The sequence below is a fragment of the Ylistrum balloti genome, unplaced genomic scaffold (assembly GCF_031769215.1).
Source record: "Ylistrum balloti isolate Yb309-2 unplaced genomic scaffold, AGI_CSIRO_Ybal_v1 Utg369720, whole genome shotgun sequence".
Lineage (NCBI taxonomy): Eukaryota > Metazoa > Mollusca > Bivalvia > Pectinida > Pectinidae > Ylistrum > Ylistrum balloti.
In genome coordinates, this window is record NW_026781940.1 from 788 (window position 1) to 23,100 (window position 22,313).

At 32.8% G+C, this 22,313-nt stretch overlaps 2 protein-coding genes across 3 annotated transcripts; one reads left to right on the forward strand and one right to left on the reverse strand.

Moving 5' to 3' along the window:
- Positions 1–217: 217 nt before the first annotated feature.
- LOC132565386 (uncharacterized) lies at positions 218–2,112 on the reverse strand (the record flags this gene model as incomplete). Its single annotated transcript, XM_060230026.1, has 3 exons — positions 2,041–2,112; positions 672–838; positions 218–433 (listed from the first exon to the last, which is right to left on the reverse strand). Coding segments are annotated over exons 2-3 (370 nt in total), but the record flags the coding sequence as incomplete, so codon positions are not given.
- A 330-nt stretch (positions 2,113–2,442) lies between these two features.
- Positions 2,443–14,922, forward strand: LOC132565383 (nucleolar complex protein 4 homolog B-like). Of its 2 annotated transcripts, XM_060230021.1 has the most exons (14): positions 2,443–2,533; positions 3,264–3,381; positions 4,694–4,797; positions 5,479–5,583; positions 5,803–5,943; positions 6,771–6,876; positions 8,824–8,909; positions 9,492–9,603; positions 10,026–10,086; positions 10,671–10,781; positions 12,169–12,332; positions 13,426–13,508; positions 14,088–14,201; positions 14,651–14,922. In XM_060230021.1, exons 1-14 carry the CDS (start codon positions 2,468–2,470, stop codon positions 14,765–14,767), a joined length of 1,488 nt encoding a protein of 495 aa, XP_060086004.1. In that variant the 5' UTR covers positions 2,443–2,467; the 3' UTR covers positions 14,768–14,922. The 2 variants fall into 2 exon arrangements, with proteins under 2 accessions (XP_060086004.1, XP_060086005.1); XM_060230022.1 differs by lacking the exons at positions 2,443–2,533; positions 3,264–3,381 and adding an exon at positions 3,589–3,675.
- Positions 14,923–22,313: the final 7,391 nt, after the last annotated feature.

Below are 22,313 nucleotides of genomic sequence, written 5' to 3' on the forward strand. Positions count from 1 at the left end.
CTAGCTTTGGTAATCAACCCATTTCTCGTATTGAATGTCATGTATCAACTTAAGTTATCCGTTTCATATTGAGTAATACATTTACAGTGAACTCATCTTTACTTTTTCAATGCAGAATAATTTATTGATGAAATATATTTAGCATAATAAATTTTTGTAACCAGCCATTTAAATAGACTGTAGATGGGAACAAGTGCAATATTTTATATAGCCATACCTTGAGTACTTAGCTGTCTTTGTAGAGACTGGGCAGACAGACATTGAGTGGTCGCAACCGCAGAGGGCCCAGGAGCACCTGCAGTGAAGATGCGCTCCAGGTCTTGTGAGGACACGACCACAGTCTGGTGCTGGAGAGGTGTGCTGGAACCAATGACTGGGGTTGCCACATTGGAGCTTCCCAAGGACACGCCTGGGGATGCTGAGGGAAGCAAACCTAAAAAAAAGTTATGCCAAGTCTTGTTAATTTACAAATACAGCAGGAATTTAGCAAAATTGTTTCAGTGTCCCAGCTCTGATAACTATGACATTACTTTTATTTTCAAATTCAGCATACTGAAATAACATCCACAAGTATAAATAAAGACGAAATGATGGAAATTCTTTGAAATGAAACAAAATTATAGGGTTGGTCACATTATAGCATCCCTACTTTTTTTCAGTTAAACAAATACCTAGCGAGGTCTGCCTTCCTGAACCCGTAATAGCCTGTAACTGGCCAGTCAACACATAGTGCTGGACGGACTCTTGTTGTGGTGACTGCCCACTTTGGTCCCTCGGACCGCTGCCACGACGCTGCTTCACATCGTTTGCATCATTCCGTTGCATACTTCTGCAACACCTTAAAATATAGAACAAACAAATAATTAAAATAATCAAATCAACAAAAAACACTGCAGCATTCTGTCAGTACCAATGGGTTATACAGAAAGGGTAACAAAATTAATTTGAAAATAACATGTCCAAGATTTCCTATCAGAGGGACTGATCCGGAATGGTTAACTTATCAGTTCATAAACAATATCCGGCAAACTCTAACGGAAGGAAACTATCCTACCGACACTACGATGAAGAACCAAATTTGCAACATTAATTGTACATGTAATCCTGAGGTTACAATTACTCCAATACTAAGTATCTAGACATTTCTAGACATACCTCCAACATGGTGCCACAGTACATATACCTATGATATGATGGCATTCAAAGATACTATATGGTATGGCTAAGCTAGCTATACATTCCAAATAATCCACAATGACATCACCCACAAGAGAAAGACATCTATCTAAATGATTACTGTTGAACCAGAAAAAAAATGGGAATTTTTAACAAGTCTATTGATCACATTAACCAGTTTCTTTAGTGATATGCCAAAGTAAGCATAAAATTGGAAGTCACTTTTCAAACTGCTAACTTAAATAGTCGATATTTAACATGCATCTTTTAGAAATATGATTAATTGGTGCCTTCTGTTATCAATTTAAAAAATTTAATCATCCTTATATTCTAATTGTTTAATAGAAAGTAATTAAAAACATCCGGAAATATAGTTCAATGTAGCGATTTCGGGTAAGTGAAATGCTGGGAGGGTCGCAGATCCGCTGATGCAATCAGGCGGCCAAAGTCATCTTAGACGCATGAGAGTAAGGTATGCGATGCCTAGGCTTATACACCTTACACCATCACGTAATCAAGGAACTCTGAAATAATTGTTATTTAAAAGTTCAATAGACCTAAAATGCAACTTCAACTCTTGGCCCCCACATGTTGAATGTGCAGTCTTTTGTGAGAACTCGATCGAGTTCGAAACAGTTTATTATATTTTGGCATAGTCCAAGTATAACGTCAAGTTAAACACATTCTTCATTTCAAAAAGATACATTTATAGGTATATATATAAAGTCAATGTAAATAAATATATATGTATTGCAACACTACGCGCTCGGCACCGGTGCACTTCGGCGCGCATGCGGTCCGCCATTCATGCCTTCCCATGAGTCGCAAGTCCGCCATATTGACATGAATACATTATATGCTTACCTGGATTTTGAGTTACAAATTTAACGATGAAAAACCACCCATCTTTGGTCAAAAACCCTCAATCCAACCTTATCAGCAATTTATCTGAACATTTTGATACAGTGAACCTACAACCTCAAAAATAAAAGACATAAATTTCGATGCAACTATTTCTTGTCGCAAGTCACGGGATCTAAGCCATGACGCATCTCTAGCTGCAAGGAATAGTGAGAAAGGATGCGCATGCGCAAATTTGGACTCCGATGAAAATGTTCGGAAATTTGTCTGCTCAGTTTTAGGTTTGACATCATGTAAACATCCGAGAATCTCAAATGAAATGAAAATTTGTAAAAGCTTTTCTGATTGGTGGTTACTCCAGAGCACCACAATGGCGGAAAAGATACCACATGGACCGAAGTCGGATATTTTAAATGAGATTAAAACTGCCATGAAAACTTGTACAGAAAGTAGAAAGGAGTCAAATAAAATAATTGACATTATAACATATGCAGAGGTAAAAAATATTCAACTGTTTAAACCTAGAAGTAAAATATTATAAAATAAGTTATGCTTCATCAAAACTGTCAAAGTTTGTGTTATTGACACCAAATTATTAAACATACACTAAATGGTTTCGAATTCACAGAGGATTCTAAATACTATAAAAGTTAATCAGGAACTTGATATGACATATTATCTTTCAACTATGTCATTTTTCTATGCGCTGTTGTCAACAGAATGTTATCTAAGTCCACGAGATGCTTAGGGTGACTCTAATACTGATTTTGTTCCACATTTTTGATATTTCAAATAGAAATTTCAATTCTGTGATGTGGTAGATGGTACTTGCGCATGTTTTATTACTGACAAGCAGATGTTAAAAACGGACCAAGCTTAGGCAGTTAACTATCAAGTTTTTCGGATATTTCATTCTTGTAGCTAGTATTTTGACCAAAACGTTCAATAATTCTTCGGTCTTTTTAATGTCATTTGCAATGTGTTTGGCATTAAATACTAAAATAACATATATAATAAAAAGCTGCATTGTGATTTTCATGGTATAATGTCTCATTTAAAAATAATTTGATTTGTTTACCCGAATAAATATTATTAATAAAAATGTGTGGTCAGTTGATTTATATGTTTTTATTCACGGAGAAGACCAATACATCTTGTATTTCTTTCAGATCAATTGATTTCAAGTGTATTTTAATTATAATTCATTTATCCACTTTTATTTTCAGTCACCAGAAAAGGATATTTTACTGGCATGCATTCGAGCATTTCACAAAATTTTTGTCAAGTTTTTGACAACAGGGGAGATGTTCCTGGAAACTGTACCTACAGACACAACTGATAAAGGTTAGTGGTAACTGAAATACCATAAAGATAATGTACTGTAATATTCCTCTTCATATTGTTTTGTTCGGAGTTTCTGGTATCATACAGAAGAAACATTCATTTTACAGAGGAAGATTAAAAACCATAGTGAATTTTCTTAACAATCTTGATTGGTATGAACTTAGTATTGATCAAATTTTCTTCTGCTTTTTAGCCCACAATCTTCAGATGATAATCATCTTGGATTTTAACTTTGCAAGTTTGTCATTTCTATCTCTTAAGAAGTACTTGATGGATCTCTCTGAAATTTCATATGTAAGTTCCCCTGTCCCTAGTTGTGTCCATGTAATTTTGGGACTGATCAGAAATACGAAATGGCTGACAGGTGCCCATCTGGGATTTTGACTTTGCAAGATTGTTCTTGCTATTTCTCAAATTTCATATATAGGTTCCTTTTGGTCCCTTGTTGTGCCCATCACATTTCAGGACTTATCTGAAAAACAAAATGGCTGACAGGTGACCATCTTGGATTTTGTTGCCTTTGTGGTGTTTTCAAGTCTATTTCTTCCAACAAACTTTAAAATTGTTCATCATTTATCGTGACAAATCTTCTGTAATCAATCACCTTGTCAAAAAATGTCATAAGATCATGGTGTTCTGATGTCATGTAACGTCCCTTATTACTTTATTTGGGTATAAAGTGGTGTTGCTGGATTGTTATATGTACAAAGAATGCTATTATGACATCACGGAAAGTCCCTTGTTCCTAAATTTGGGTATAAACTAATATTGCTGGATAGATTGATGGTTGATGTGTTTGAGCAATGCAGAATTATTTAGAATTAGCAAACCAGAAAACAAGAAAAAACAGTCACACACATAATGATAGTTTTTATTGGTTGTTTCTTTTTAAATGAATCATTGGTCAGTCATCAATAATTATACAAATATTGATAATCAATGTAATGAATTGTGATGTGATTCTCACCTGCCTGACTGATCTGTAACATTACAAATCTTGGACTGCTCCCTGTCCATGCAATTGCTGACATAATTGAAATGAGAATTTGAGTTATTATTTGGATTTTTATCATGTTCATGACTGCAGAATTTTTTACATTGTAATATCCATGATTACAGCTTACAGTCAGGTCATTACAATTATTCTTATTTTTCTATAAAAAAAAAGGACACGGTCACAAATTCATTGCTACAGAATCTAAACACTATCAAAGGAAAATTGACATGTCAGTGACCTCTCACTTTCACCTAAAAATGGTCATGTGGTGTGTCACAAGATTGGTTTAGTTAATTTTTTTTTTTATATTTTCAGGCTTAAGCAAAGAAGTTCAATATAAAGTTTGGTTGATGGATCGTTACCAAGATGCCATTGACTGTTTGATCCAACTTCTGAATTCTGAATTCTCATCTGTACAGGTAGGTAATAATTTCACTGGTTTTATTTGTTTACTGGGTTTTATTATGCCACAAACAGGCAGGATAATTTTGAGACAGAGTCTCCTCACAATAGCTGGAAGTACATCATACAGAAGGCACATTGCATACTATCCATGCAATTGGAGTAAAAGTTGCTTCCTCAAGGACAAAATCCAGGCAGCACAGAGAGTAAGTGCTCTCAGCTATCTGAGAAACACAGATGTCTTGAGAAAGGATCAGAGAACACACAGTGTTCTTACAATTTAACAATATTGCGAGCCATCATACAAAACATGTCACTTACGCAGGAAGGTTTTAAGAAAGTGCTGGACCTGTCAAAGCTTACCTTATTGACCTGCTGGTTGAAATCTTTACAATAAAGGAAACCAAGCATATTGAAGTCATTCAATCGTCTTTGATATTCTTCCAATGGTCACTGATTGAGTTTAAGTTAATTTAAAGTTGAACGAATTATTTTACAAAAAGTTTTACAAACAATCAATTCTGAAGCATGTCGCATTGGCTTATATGATCTCATATAAGAAAATTTAACAAATCTAATGAGAAATTATGTTTACAAAGTCTTTTTTGAAATGTAAAAAAAATTCAGATTACCCGGTTTATGATTTTTGTTTGTTTGTTGTGTTTTTCTCATTTTTTTTTTTTTTTTCAATTTTCTAGGAACTGGCTCTTTGTACTTTGTTGAAGTTTGTGGAGACAGAAGGAAAAAATCCTGTTACAAAAATTTCTTCAAAAAAATCTCATTTTCCTGTACCTCTGTTTATGGTAAGTCAGAATTATGTTTGTTTTTATTTTCTTGTCAACAGCCAGAATCACTTGAAATAGGATCTACTTGTAGTAGCTGGAAGCTTTTGTAGTCTTATGATAAGAATGGAAGAAAAATATTGACTTTTAGTTAAAACTGCCTCTTCAAAAATCTATTAATCTTGTGATAAACAGATAATGAAGTGGATCCTTGTTAATTTAGTGATATGTCATTTACAGAAGATAATGACCCAGCTCATGAATACAGAAATCAACCTCCAGGACCTGATAGGAAAATTTCAGGAGTACCTGGCTTATGATGATGTACGATTCCATGTATTAAAGTCAACCATGATGGACCTAAAGGGAAAACGTAACACGGTCAGTTCATTTAAATACAGAAAAACCCATGTCAATAGTCCCAGTTGAGAACTCATTCATATTCTGTTGCTGTGTATATGTTATTCAGTCTTTTGGTAGTAAGCAAGACGCAAACTTTTGTTTCAACAGCGGTTGATTTTTCTATGACAATCTATTTATAGAACAATAAAACAGTCACTCTGTAGTAGATGACAGTACAAGTATGTGTTCACACCACCATGACCATTAATCCCATAATTATCTGCTGTTGGGGCGGACATAAACATGCAAAAGTTATCAGCACTGATACACTAAAGTTGCATGTAGTCATGTGTGCCACAGGTAAATTCTGGCGAGCGTGACATAACTATTCTACAAAAAGGTGAGACAATACTAAGGGATGGGGACAAAAATGAGTTCAAAGAATGTGGGGTATTTATGGAATAATGGTTCGTGGAATTAAGGGTTAAATAACAAGGATTATGTAAGAACGCGGTCAGAACCAAGGAATTGGTTAGTATTAGAGAAATGCGGGTTTCAAGGGGCTTTGATGTTCTAACTGATCTTTTATCCAATGAGACGTTCAAGTAGATGATCCAAATTCATTAAAACATGTTGCTTTGTTCATGTAGATTCAGTACATGTATAACATATGTACAATATAACCACATATATTATAAACATTTTTGTGTAGGATGCCAAGAATAAATCATTCATGGATTGTGTTTGCCACTTATAATACATTTCAACACAGTCTGCTGATTTAGTGCTGATGTTAGGAAAATTGTTTGTTATGGACTTGAAAGATGATGTCTGCTAAAATAATAACCCATACTTCTATGTTGTAGAAACCTGGAGACATATATCTTAACAATATTTTTGCTGTCTTGGAACGCGTGACATTTCCAGCTTCACCAGAGGAAAATCTAACAACATATTTAACCACATTGCCAGGTAAAAAAAGAAATCTGCTATTTTCAAAACATATTAGTTACATTTTGAGTTAGATCTAAAACCAAAGTTTTCTTAAATTTTAGTCACTCCAGTCATATGGCATTTCAGTTTTGTTAGCCCAAGGCACTTACTGTCTGCTCAATAGATAGTTAGCATCAAGGGGAATTTCAATTCATCAGCCAGGGCTCTCACACCCCATTTTGGGACCGGGGCCCGGGGTCCTTAGAATTGGGAATAAAAACATTGTTTTCCTTAGAATTGGGAAAACTTGGGGTCTAAATTGGGAAAAAAGATACTATTTTGCATTGGGATTCGGCCCCAAATCTGGCAGATCAAGAGCCCTGTCAGCGCATTATTCTCCTGTGAATAGATGATGTAATGATGGAAATAAAGAGAGAAAATGCCATAAAATATCTGTTATTTCAAGCAGGATAGTCTGTCACTTTGGAGATTTATCCTGTCAATATTCACTTATGTGTGGCATGCTTTTAATACTAGCATGATTCAAAGTCTTGATTGATGAAGAAGTTTTTGACAGTCCCTTGAACATTGAAACATGGAAATTTAACTCTTATTTTGTTTTAAAATGCTACTCTTTCTTAATGCTTAAACAGATTTCAACCATATTTGGTCTGAAACATATTTAAGAGTGGGGAATCATTTCTTCAATTCTGAATTTTTATTTGACCTCTAGGGACCTGGGGAAAGAGCCCCAAAAGAGTATTAAGACAATACTTTCTTCAAAATGATGCTCTTTCTTAATGCTGGAATGGATTTCATTTAAATTTTGTCTGTATTATCAGTAGGGTTGGTAAATAATACAAAATTCATTAAGTTGATTTAACCCCTAGAGACTTAGGGGTGGGGCCCAAAAAGGGGAAATTTTTACTTCAAATGCTACTCTTTCTTAATGCTTGAATGGATTTCAACCAAATTTGGTCTGCAACAGCATTAAGAATGGGGAATCATTTCATAAATTCAGAATTTTGATTTGAGGCTTAGAGACTTAAGGGCGTGGCCCCAAAATGGCTGGGTAGATTTCAACCAAAGTTGGTACAAAACATTATTGTGGATGGAGAATCATTTCTTACATTCAGAAAGTTGATTTGATCCCGAGGGGCTTAGGGGCAGGGCTCTAAAAGGGGAAATTGGACAATATTTTCTTCCAAAACACTGCTTCTCCTAATGCCTTGGTAGATTTCAACCAAATTTTGCTTGAAAATTCATTAGGGAGTGGCATTGATATCAAAAATGCATGAAGTGAACCTCAGATTGTCTTGACCAAAACTTATTTTTATGCATTGGTCCAACATAATTCATCTAGAACTTTTTTCATTCACACTGATGACAAAAATATTTGGAGGGAAAGAAAGAGATGATTTGTTATTTTTCGGTCTGATCAAATATTCAACATGGTAGCCACAGTAGTCATTTTGTAACATGATTGTGCACAGAACCTACCATTTATGAGTTTCTGCTACTTTCAAGTGAATTCTGTGGTTCATTCATTCATTCATTGATTGTCAGATGACCGCTGAGGACCATATCCCTCTTGTTTCTAGCAGGACTGATTCATCACCATCAAATGGTGCTTACCATTAGATAGTCAAAGCGTTTTGTATGAATTGATATCATTATACTGAACCGGATGTTTCATATTTCTAGCAACAGAATGGTAAATTTCTGTTTGCGAATTTTTTGCGTGTACCTTTCGCATTACTGGCACTACTGGAACATAAATGTCTAGAGGCAGATGATTATTAAAACATTCAAGCATTAATGTGTATGTCATCAATAGGTGAACTACGTTGTTCTCAAACTACTCATTTTGATATGGTTAGTTAATTAGAATTTCATTTCAAAGTTTATTTCAAGATTCAAATTTTGTCAAGCCCCTCAGCTTGTAAAGTGCATAATACAAACTTTCATTTCTTTTCATCCTTTCAGATGAAGACGTTCACTTGAAGATGTCGTCATTGAAGGAACATAAGCGTTTGTTCACTACTTCCTGGGTAACATTTCTGGCCTTCCAGGTATGATACTATGATACTGAACAAACGATACATTCAAAAGGAAAAATATTCAAATTTTTAAACTGAAACATCTCAAAGTCTTAGGTCACAAGATACTCCAGGTCCAATTACATAGTGGAAAGGGCAACTGAGTTTGGATTCTAAATTTCTTAGATTCTTCTCATATAATTCTGTCTTCTAATTGTCTCCCTTGACACTGCCTTGCTTTTGGCCTCTATGTTAACTCTCTACCAGTATAAAGATAGATTCTTAAAAAGAGAATCAATCAACAACAACAACAAAAATTGGACTAAAAATTAAAAAAAAAAGATAATCAAACATTTTTACAAATTTATGTTTTCTCAACAATAGCTAGAAAAAAATCCAGGAAATATTTTGATCTGTGAATTAGAAGATTATAAATTCTCTTTTAATCATTTTTATTTGCATAAGTATACATTGTATATATATCCAGAAGCCTCCTTTTCTGTTTGTTTTTCATTCACTCTCTGTAAAGTTGTCATTTGTTTGGACAAGCTCTAAGTGTTTACAAAGTCTGATACATTGATTTTAGTTTGAAGATAAATGGAATTTCCATTTCAGCTGCCAACTAACCTGTATCGACGGACTCTGATCATTCTCCATGACAAGGTGATGCCATATATGACAAGTCCACTGATGCTGTGTGACTTTCTTACCGAGTCTTACAACATAGGTAAGTCAACTTCCTACCCAGTAATCAGACTTTTCCTTTCTAAAATTACATACAAACTCCAACTGGAGAGCAGTTTAATGCTTTAGCTACGAAAAGATTTTCATCTGAAGGATGTCAAAATTAAATTACATTTCTTGCTTTGATTGACATATATTTATATGTCAATGTAGCAGAAGATGCTTACTCTTCTGCAACATCTGGTCCTATTCTCCTTATTTTCCATGTCTCTGTGTAAATCTTTCTTTTGTTTGTATTTTTACCAAGTTTCACTGAATTTGAGTTTTTGATTATGTTGACATGTTGGTATTTTCTTGTATGTGTTTTGTATATATATATATTTGTTTGTAGACACAGATAAGCAAAGAAATTCATGAATAGTAACATGTGATATCACAACATATACTTTCAATTTATTCCTACAGGTGGTGCCATCAGTCTGTTAGCCCTAAATGGAATATTTGTTCTTGTTCAGAAATATAATCTGTGAGTATTTCATATCAGTCTGCAGATAAAACACCATTTTTGTGAAAATTAAGGTTTCCATCATTCAGTCCTCCACTACTAAATAAGTCCCCCTCTCCCTTACCCCCCACACTACCAGAGAATTTGTCCAAGAGTTATTGCCCTTTGTTAAGTTTGATTTCCATCAATGGAAGATGTTGACTGACTTGATGTATACTACTGAATCTTCCTGACTTGTTATGTCTATCATATATTAAGTGGGATGGGGGTGTACAGTTACCTAATATTGTAAATTTTATAATGTCTTCCTTAATAAAGAGGCCTCAGAGGATGTAGTTCATAGAGTTGGCTTTTTCTGCTCTTTGTTGTCAGTAGACATTTCGAAGTAGCATCAGGGGTATCATTTCTATGAATAAATTTAGCCCCATATAATTAACCTCATCTGTCCAGTAAGTGTCTTGTGCTCTGGTTAAGTAAAAAACAGTATGTAATAGCCCAAAAAGAGAATACATTTATAATCTAGATTCTTCAACTATTAGAAAGAGTGTCATACCACTTATAAATAACCTTTTTAAACATCACTATAATATGTATTCTGTTAACAGAGACTACCCAGACTTCTATGGTAAACTGTATGCCTTATTCGAACCGTCAGTCTTTCATGCCAAGTACAGAGCAAGATTCTTCTTTCTGGCAGACCTGTTTTTAACATCCACGTAAGTAAAATGGAATAAATTTGTTCCAAGTTTAGTGTTGAAATGGAAGATTTGATGGTTTAGATAAATTCTTTACACCTATTGACAAACAGAACGTAATCAAAACACCCCTTTATCCAACAACACTCTGTCACCCATCCTCATCTCAATTATAATCCTCTAATTCTCGTTCCTGTTTTTGTCTTAGCTGCAAGACTGTATTGTTACTTTCTGGCAGTGGTATCAATATTTCACTTTAAAATTTTGCATTTAGACAAATTTTGTGTTTCGGGTTGGGGGTAGGGGAGACATAAATTACAGTGTGTTTGGTATTTTACTTAGTAATTTCAAGACTTACAAAGTAAGACAGGAGAGACATATAGTTACCTGTCATTTTTGTCCTTGAGATGTCACTCTTCTTCTGTCACTCCCAAATTGATTTTTTCAAACTTTCTACTATCTTAACTTTACTGAATAGTATAACACAATTTCAGTGAATAGCAAAACACCAAAACATTGTGAGGTTTGTCAAACAAGGTTGCTTATTTGCAAAGAAGTCTGGAGCAATATGAAATTCTGAAGAAATACATCAAACAAATTTTCAAAAGGTTATCAGTTCCCAACCAAAGAAGCCATTTTCAGTTTCTTTCTCGATCCATCTGTATATGTACATATGTCATCACTCTTGTGGTACGATTCCTTAAGAGACAACAAGTTTCAGTTTCCGAATCCTCAGCATTCTAGCTGCTTTGTTCCATACACGACTTTTATCAAACCTCACACACTCAGAAACAAGCATAATATCTTGAGACAAATTTGATTTTAGAGTTGTTTGATCAAGATCAACGTCACGGTTACTTTTATTAGAAAATTGTTGTCAACATTGTAGGGCTTCATTCCACACGTACAAACAACTACAATATTGTGGAGTTTCAAAATTGTTTTGTCAAGGTCATGTTCAAGTTCACTGTTGCTGTTTTTAAGGAAATCATTGTCAGCACTCTAGCTGCTTCATTCCTTAATCAAACTTCAAATACATGTAAAGGACCATAAGGTATGGAATGAGTTGGAGTTTCCTGGTTGTATAGTCACTGTCAACTCAGTAGGTACTGTTTATAGAAAATACTCGACAAATGGTAGCTTCCAGATCAACAATTTATATTGAATTGGAATTAAACATACCTTTTGCCTTCCTTTCCCCAAAGTAACACCAAACAACACCATTATTACCATGTAATAGTTTGTAGAGGCCAATAGGGGACACCTATTGCTTTAACAACACTTTGTATTTTTGTTTTGCCTAGCACACCAAACGTTTGTAAGATTCAAAACAACATTGATAAAGTAAAAATGATGTGCTTAAAAAAAATTTCATAAAGATGAAAAATATCTATATTTCATTCTTCAGCCACCTGCCTGCTTACCTGGTTGGAGCATTTGCTAAGCGACTAGCCAGAATTTCACTAACAGCTCCTCCTTCTGGTCTGACGGTGTCCATACCGTTCATCTATAACCTCATCCACAGACACCCAAACTGTCGTGTATTATTACATCGCACGGAGGGACCATCAGGTAAGGTCTGATGGAACTTAGGACTACTTCTGTTTGTTTGGCAACAATCTTTGTGATGGGTCCAACATACATGTTTATAAAGAATAATAATTATTGAAACCTCTGTAATAAGACGACACCTGATTTATAGGGATGGTTTCTTTGTTGGCCTCAGGAGCTTAAAATCAAATAAGGAACTGAATTTATGGTTTTATGAAGCATGGTCAGTTCCCACTTTTTAATTAAGTTAAAACTGTTTAGCATACAAGGAAACTCATCTGAGACATTATCATACTCAACAGACACCTAGCTGCTGGTGACAATAATTATGCCTGTGCCTGTTGATAAGCCCACACATATTTAATTCAGTCTGTAGAAAAGCCAGCACTTTCAGATTGATGTAATGTGTTGACTTTCTGGGCCCGATTATAGATTATATGGCAACATACTCATTCATTTCTCTTACATGGTGAATACTCACCTGTTTGTTATGAATGTGATTCCAAGCTTATAGTTGAACATGTTATCTTCATACAAAGTGTTTCCTGAATCTGGAAAGCTTTTTCATCTCCATGTGGAAATGAACAAAATTAGGAATTTCATCAGAGAGATTAGCCTTTTTGTCAAAGCATAAACAACACCTGTTATGACAAGATGTGCGTTTTTCTATTTATTTGTGTTTTCAAACAAAAACATGTTTTTAACTGAAATTTTTATTTTTGTGTTATTTACTACCTTTTGTTTCACCCTTAACACATTTTGTTTGACCACGTTTTCCTATGGTAGTTTAAAATAGTTTAGACGAAATCATCCTGGCTCTCAAGAGGATGTGAAATATCTGGCGTTGATTCAGCAGAAATTAATATAATCGCTCTTGTTTACATAAATATTTCAGAAATTTCTACTCTACACGGACACTACGTAGAAATGAAAATAAACTTAATGACTGACTTGAATTTAGTTGTGGCTTTCACTCTTCAGAGGTCATTTCAAGTTTCATAGGATATGTTAATAAGGATATTCGACCGAGAACGTTTGCCATGTAGAATCAAGTTGTAATGATAAACATGTGTATGAAAGTTTTCCTGTAAACATTAAAGGTTTAATGTTTTAGAAATACACGAGGACCCCTATGATCCAAATGAACCTGATCCTACAAAGTGTCACGCTATGGACAGCTGTCTTTGGGAACTTAAGGTATGATATGGAACTTAATCTAAGGTATAAAACAGATATTCTGTCTTAAAATTTATGTAAAAACTTCAAATTTGTTTTGAAAGTAAAAATGAAAGATGTCTTTGGGAACTTAAGGTATGATATGGAACTAAATCTAAGGTAAAAAAACTTATATTCTGTCTTAAATATTGTGTTAAAAACTACACATTTGTTTTGAAAGTAAAAATGAAAGATGTTTTTTGCAGTCTCAGATTTTAGAAAATATAATTTCGCATTGGTTGGTAAATCATTGTGTTCGTTTGATAATGAACTACGTTTCAAGATTTACTCAAGAATATTTTAAAAATCTGGTTATTTTGATGCCTATTTGATAAATATTGATGTTTATTTTTTTGTCCATGTCATTTCATAGAGGTGATAGGGAGAGATGAAATGTTACCATGTCTGCTTCAGCTCTATCTCAAATTGGTGACCTCTGTCTGGTAACTTCATTTTCTAGGTATGAGGAAGATAATGTCTGTTTAGTTTGGACTCCCAGTTCCAAGCTCACCATTATTACTATTTATAGAATTTGTTCTAATTTACATATGTATTTGTTAGAGCCTACAGTCTCACTATCATCCAGACGTGGCCAGGAGCGCACAGAGGATTGATGGCGAAATCCAAACCACAGAAACTGACCTCTCGGACCTCTTTGAAACCTCATATGATGATGTAAGTAAAGTTATTGAATTTATAGGCTTAAAAAATACATTGCAAAATATTGTAATTCACTTATCTTCTCTGCATTTGTTTTTGTGTATAAAATATGCAAAATTAAGGAACGTAAAATTTTGGGTTTCAAGATTTTTAAGTTTTACCGTGTTTAATGAAATGTGTCATTTCATTCAGTGATGAGATTCATTATGATGTGCCGACGAAAGAAAAATGTACAAAAAAGAGCAAGTGAGCTGGTTTCCAATGCAGTATTTATATCACTAAAAACAATGCTCTATATTCCATGCAAAGGATTGGAAGTTTTACTTCAATATGTCATATAAAAATATTTTACTTATTTTGTTTAGTGTTTCTTTCTTTATTATTTCTAGTTTATTAAATTTTTTGAAAAGAAATACTCATTTGTTCTATCCTCAATTTTGTATCTCTTTCAATTTCAATTTCAGCTGTTTGAAAAAGAAACACGAAAGAAAGTAAAATTTGTACCTGTGAACTTTGAAACTCCAAAAGGACTGCTGGGTTCAAAATCTGATCGAATGAAGTTGTGTTGGAGACTGGAATAATTATTTTAAGTAGTCAAGAGAGATGTTGGAGGGTGAATATGGTTGGATAAATAGGAAGGGAAAATGGGATGGAGGCATATGTTGGAGGGGCTGGAAGTGAAGGGGTATGAAGGAATGAGGAGAAGGGGTTGGGGATTGTCTGACCAGGAGCTGAGAATCATCATTACCATCATTATCAGTTGCATGAAACAAATTATTAAAAAAATCATAAAAATAATTACACATATTGTATTGTTTTATTTGTGTGTTCACTTGGCCCCCATAGTTCAGTGAAGCTTGTGTTGTTTTTGTTTACTGTAAACACACATGTTTCAGTGGTGTTTTTATTATAGACCTTCTCATGCTGAAGGTATGGCACTAAAAATTTTTGTGCTGATTGCAGTTTTTAATCTGTTGTTTAGTGTTGCGGATGTATATATTCGTCCTTGAGCTTAATCAAATATCATACACTAGAGTTTCAACGTTGCAAATCAGAAAAAATGTTAGTGCCACACCTTCAGCATGAGAAGCTCCTACAATAATTTTCATCAAATTTTAATTACAATTCCCTTAAATTTCTCTACTACATGATGTTTACTTTTAATTTTAAATCTTTTACAGAAAAAATTAAATGCTATTCAGGTCAACTGGATATTTTGTTTTGGAAATTTAAACATTCAACTTGTTAATGTTTTCCCCGATCACCAATAATTACTTTTAGAACCCATTTCATGATGTTAGCCCTGATCTTCAGCCCCCTCTGGTGAAAATTTTATTTCCACTGAGGAAATTCTCAATGTTTGGTATCACTTCTCTAAACTAAGCTTCGCTGTAACATTTACAACAAGATCAGAAGGATACCGAACCCTGAAATTCACATAAGAAAATTTTAAAAGTTCATCAAATTTTCTTGCTTATTAAGATCCATTCTTCCATTATACAAACATCTGGTAAGAACACATCTATTGTGGGTATAAAAATATAGACAGTGAAAAAATCTTTTTTTATCATTTCAAGTTGAAAGAAATTAATGAGACACAAGTTGTTTTAATATCAGCGGTATGTACAAAGCCACCTTAAAAAACAAATTTGGTGAATGTAAATCGTGAGGGAAGTGCTATTTTCATGCGATTTTCATCCTTGATATATGAAACTTTTTTTTTTATTATATTTTTCACTTCTCTGCAAAATACTAAAAGTCTGCAATAGGATTGGGTCCCTTACCGATAAAACTGGGGGAGGGGAGCAATTTTTCTTCCCTTTCCTTCTGTTCGTCTGTGAAAGTTTGTCAGCACTCTAACAGTGGATTCTCATCAAACTTCACACTTATAAAGCATGGATTTCAAGTTTCACGGTTTTTGGGTCCAAGTCAAGGTCACACGGAGGGGTCGGTAGGGAACATGTATTGCTTCAGCAATACTTGATATGATTTGTCAAAGTAGATTTTTATGTTGGGAGGATTTTGGTGTTTCAATTTATCTGGTTGTCAATTAGAGAATGCGTCAGAGAGGCACTTATCTTACTTCTAGTTTGTGCTCTGCTCGAAGTCTGTCTTGCCATTTATCGTTTTATATTTACTGCTACAGTACTATAACCTACCAAATTCAGTAAAGTATAATCAGCTTATCAACTACCAACAATACAGGAATTGACTTCCCCTATAAAAAAATGAAAATTGAAAATGAGAAATATGAACTGAGTTACATTTGATTAGTTTATCTAATTGTAACAAGAAAGGTAGCGTAGCCCTGGAGGGCTTGAATCCGCGACACCAGGCTTACTGGTCCGCCACTTTACAGATAGAACAAAACTCCCTCTAGTGGAAGCTAGAAGGCGACAATTAAACTAATATGCATACTGACTGGATATAAAAGACAGATGTCCTCATCCTCGTGATATTCATATGTGCACGAATATGAAATGAAATATCTACTGATGCTTTGTTAAACTCATGACACCAATAGCTTGAAACGAAAAGTTGTTCACAAAGATGCTTGTTACCTCTACTACAAGACACCATGGTCTGGATTAAATACCACCAGGAACTATTGAACAATTGGGTTGTAGATATGTAGAAGTTGGGAGCACATGTAACCTAACTTGATTCCGACAGTGGAATTTTCCCTTCATTTGAGTGGTAGAGTGTGCGGTTAGAGACTGCAGGGTCACAAGCTCTCGAACCCCAGTAGTAGCAGTGTTTTTCATGACTCTTTCATGTTACATATAAATGGAATAGTATGCCGGAAAAGGTTATATCTGCAAGAGACCTGAAGTCCTTCAAATCGCGATTAAACAAACACAGCGATGAACCCTCTAATATTTCACTTACATATTAAAGTGTTATCTGATGGAACAAATGGTCACCATAAGGTCACGCCCCCAAAAGCCTAAATGGACATATATAAGTTATCAGAATGTTGACATAGTCAAAGAAAAGTTACTTTTGTTATGATTTTGATTAAAACAGAAACCTTTGTAGAACTCTATGCATTAAATGTTATGGTAATACTATCAATGGAAATAAACTAGCATTTAGCTTAGTGACACTGGCAAATTATTACATATTCTCCACACCCTCAAAGAGAAAAATGTAGTGTCTTATATATGATTTTGTCCTCTGTGGAAATACTTTCATGGAAGTTTCTTGTGGAGCTGAGACAATTACAATGATCGAGTATATCATTAACCCTGTTGTCATATGTACCATTTACAATTATACAGCTTGAGGTAACACTAACTTCCTCCTTTTTCATCACGTGTGAGATCCTTCAACACTAGAATAACTTGTCTCTGTACTCTCTTTTCAATGTTCTTACTTCTACATCACGACCAGACAGAGCTGACAAAATCTCGATGAGTGGGCACTACTGTTTTGTATAATGTCAGATTTTTTTTTTTTTTTTTTTCATCCATAAAGCATTGCAACCATGGAGTTTGCTTTATGGAGTGACATCAGAACCCATGCCTATAGTATGCCTGTATCCTTCCACTTTCCATATCGGTGAGCACTTATTATTTATAGAATATGTTGTTTATTCTGTTGATTTGTAGATATGTTTACATTTTGGAGGATGTTCCACTACAAGCTATCTTTAATTCCATTCTTCCATGCTATCCGTGTCCTTTTGTAAGGTAACCTCGTCTTTTTCCTGCTCGGTCCTAAAAATGTTTGCATCGTCTGCAAATAAGAACATGTAAGATTTGACTAGATCAGGTAGATTAGATTGTTGGCAAACGTAATGAAAAGAATGGGCTGCATAACTGACACTTGTGGCATTCCAGCCATCACAGTTGACAATTCTGGTTACAAGATAAACGATACTTTATTTTATGTCAAATGTAAAGTAAACATCACAAAAACTGAAAAGAGAATGTAAACATCACAAAACAAAAAGGGACACACATGAAAAGTAAACATCACCACTGAAAACAGTAATAATCACAAAAAAAAGTAAATTACAACACAAAAACACTGAAAAGTAAAATAAACATCACAAAACACTGAAAACGAAAATTAAACATGGAAAAAATAAAGTAAACATCACAAAAATGAAAACGTAAAATAAAACACACTGAAAAGTAAATAAACATCACAAAACAAAAATAACACTGAAAACGTAAATAAAGTAAACATGAAACAATTCAAAACACTGAAAATAAAGTAAACACACAAAACATGAAAACGTGAATAAAGTAAACATCACAAAACACTGAAAACGTAAAATAAACATCACAAAACACTGAAAACGTAAAATAAACATCACAAAACACTGAAAACGTCAAATAAACATCACAAAACACTGAAAACGTGAAATAAAGTAAACATCACAAAACACTGAAAACGTCAAATAAAGTAAACATCACAAAACACTGAAAACGTAAAATAAAGTAAACATCACAAAACACTGAAAACGTAAAATAAAGTAAACATCACAAAACACTGAAAACGTAAAATAAAGTAAACATCACAAAACACTGAAAACGTGAAATAAACATCACAAAACACTGAAAACGTGAAATAAACATCACAAAACACTGAAAACGTAAAATAAAGTAAACACCACAAAACACTAAAAACGTAAAATAAACATCACAAAACACTGAAAACGTAAAATAAACATCACAAAACACTGAAAACGTAAAATAAAGTAAACATCACAAAACACTGAAAACGTGAAATAAACATCACAAAACACTGAAAACGTGAAATAAACATCACAAAAACACTGAAAACGTAAAATAAACATCACAAAACACTGAAAACGTGAAATAAAGTAAACACAAAAACACTGAAAACGTGAAAAAAAGTAATCATCACAAAACACTGAAAACGTAAAATAAAGTAAACATCACAAAACACTGAAACCGCAAAATAAAGTAAACATCACAAAACACTGAAAACGTAAAATAAAGTAAACATCACAAAACACTGAAAACGTAAAATAAAGTAAACATCACAAAACACTGAAAACGTAAAATAAAGTAAACATCACAAAACACTGAAAACGTAAAATAAAGTAAACATCACAAAGTACTGAAAACGTAAAATAAAGTAAACATCACAAAACACTGAAAACGTAAAATAAAGTAAACATCACAAAACACTGAAAACGTAAAATAAAGTAAACATCACAAAACACTGAAAACGTAAAATAAAGTAAACATCACAAAACACTGAAAAACAAATAAAGTAAACATCACAAAACACTGAAAACGTAAAATAAAGTAAACATCACAAAGTACTGAAAACGTAAAATAAAGTAAACATCACAAAACACTGAAAACGTAAAGTAAACATCACAAAACACTGAAAACGTAAAATAAAGTAAACATCACAAAACACTGAAAACGTAAAATAAAGTAAACATCACAAAACACTGAAAACGTAAAATAAAGTAAACATCACAAAACACTGAAAACGTAAAATAAAGTAAACATCACAAAACACTGAAAACGTAAAATAAAGTAAACATCACAAAACACTGAAAACGTAAAATAAAGTAAACATCACAAAACACTGAAAACGTAAAATAAAGTAAACATCACAAAACACTGAAAACGTAAAATAAACATCACAAAACACTGAAAACGTAAAATAAAGTAAACATCACAAAACACTGAAAACGTCAAATAAAGTAAACATCACTGAAAACGTAAAATGAAGTAAACATCACAAAACACTGAAAACGTAAAATAAAGTAAACATCACAAAACACTGAAAACGTAAAATAAAGTAAACATCACAAAACACTGAAAACGTAAATAAAGTAAACATCACAAAACACTGAAAACGTAAAATAAAGTAAACATCACAAAACACTGAAAACGTAAAATAAAGTAAACATCACAAAACACTGAAAACGTAAAATAAAGTAAACATCACAAAACACTGAAAACGTAAAATAAAGTAAACATCACTGAAAACATAAAATAAAGTAAACATCACAAAACACTGAAAACGTAAAATAAAGTAAACATCACAAAACACTGAAAACGTAAAATAAAGTAAACATCACAAAACACTGAAAACGTGAAATAAAGTAAACATCACAAAACACTGAAAACGTAAAATAAAGTAAACATCACAAAACACTGAAAACGTAAAATAAAGTAAACATCACAAAACACTGAAAACGTAAAATAAAGTAAACATCACAAAACACTGAAAACGTAAAATAAAGTAAACATCACAAAACACTGAAAACGTAAAATAAAGTAAACATCACAAAACACTGAAAACGTAAAATAAAGTAAACATCACAAAACACTGAAAACGTAAAATAAAGTAAACATCACAAAACACTGAAAACGTAAAATAAAGTAAACATCACAAAACACTGAAAACGTGAAATAAAGTAAACATCACAAAAACACTGAAAACACAAAATAAAGTAAACATCACAAAACACTGAAAACGTAAAATAAAGTAAACATCACAAAACACTGAAAACGTAAAATAAAGTAAACATCACAAAACACTGAAAACGTAAAATAAAGTAAACATCACAAAACACTGAAAACACAAAATAAACATCACAAACACTGAAAACATAAAATAAAGTAAACATCACAAAACACTGAAAACGTAAAATAAAGTAAACATCACAAAACACTAAAACGTAAAATAAAGTAAACATCACAAAACACTGAAAACGTAAAATAAAGTAAACATCACAAAACACTGAAAACGTAAAATAAAGTAAACATCACAAAACACTGAAAACGTAAAATAAAGTAAACATCACAAAACACTGAAAACGTGAAATAAAGTAAACATCACAAAACACTGAAAACGTAAAATAAAGTAAACATCACAAAACACTGAAAAAGTCAAATAAAGTAAACATCACAAAACACTGAAAACGTAAAATAAACATCACAAAAACATTTAAAACGTAAAATAAAGTAAACATCACAAAACACTGAAAACGTAAAATAAAGTAAACATCACAAAACACTGAAAACACAAAATAAAGTAAACATCACAAAACACTGAAAACATAAAATAAAGTAAACATCACAAAAACATTGAAAACCTCAAATAAATTAAACATCACAAAGTACTGAAAATGTGACATAAAGTAAACATCACAAAACACTGAAAACGTAAAATAAAGTAAACATCACAAAACACTGAAAACGTAAAATAAAGTAAACATCACAAAACACTGAAAAAGTCAAATAAAGTAAACATCACAAAACACTGAAAACGTAAACATCACAAAACACTGAAAAAGTCAAATAAAGTAAACATCACAAAACACTGAAAACGTAAAATAAAGTAAACATCACAAAACACTGAAAACACAAAATAAAGTAAACATCACAAAACACTGAAAACGTGAAATAAAGTAAACATCACAAAAACACTGAAAACGTGAAATAAAGTAAACATCACAAAACACTGAAAACGTAAAATAAAGTAAACATCACAAAACACTGAAAACGTAAAATAAAGTAAACATCACAAAACACTGAAAACACAAAATAAAAGTAAACATCACAAAACACTGAAAACGTAAAATAAAGTAAACATCACAAAACACTAAAACGTAAAATAAAGTAAACATCACAACATGAAAACATAAAGTAAACATCACAAAACACTGAAAAAGTCAAATAAAGTAAACATCACAAAACACCGAAAACGTAAAATAAACATCACAAAACACTGAAAACGTAAAATAAAGTAAACATCACAAAACACTGAAAACACAAAATAAAGTAATCATCACAAAACACTGAAAACGTAAAATAAACACCACAAAACACTGAAAACGTAAAATGAAGTAAACATCACAAAACACTGAAAACACAAAATAAAGTAAACATCACAAAACACTGAAAACACAAAATAAAGTAAACATCACAAAAACATTTAAAACGTAAAATAAAGTAAACATCACAAAAACATTTAAAACGTAAAATAAAGTAAACATCACAAAACACTGAAAACGTGAAATAAACATCACAAAAACATTTAAAACGTAAAATAAAGTAAACATCACAAAACACTGAAAACGTAAAATAAAGTAAACATCACAAAACACTGAAAAAGTCAAATAAA

Coding starts and splice junctions, on each gene's coding strand:
- LOC132565383 (XM_060230021.1), top strand. CDS start 2,468: ATGAAAACTTGTACAGAAAGTAGAAAGGAGTCAAATAAAATAATTGAC. Junction 5,584..5,802: donor TTCCTGTACCTCTGTTTATG/GTAAGTCAGAAT, acceptor TGTCATTTACAG/AAGATAATGACCCAGCTCAT. Junction 14,202..14,650: donor TTGAAACCTCATATGATGAT/GTAAGTAAAGTT, acceptor TTTCAATTTCAG/CTGTTTGAAAAAGAAACACG.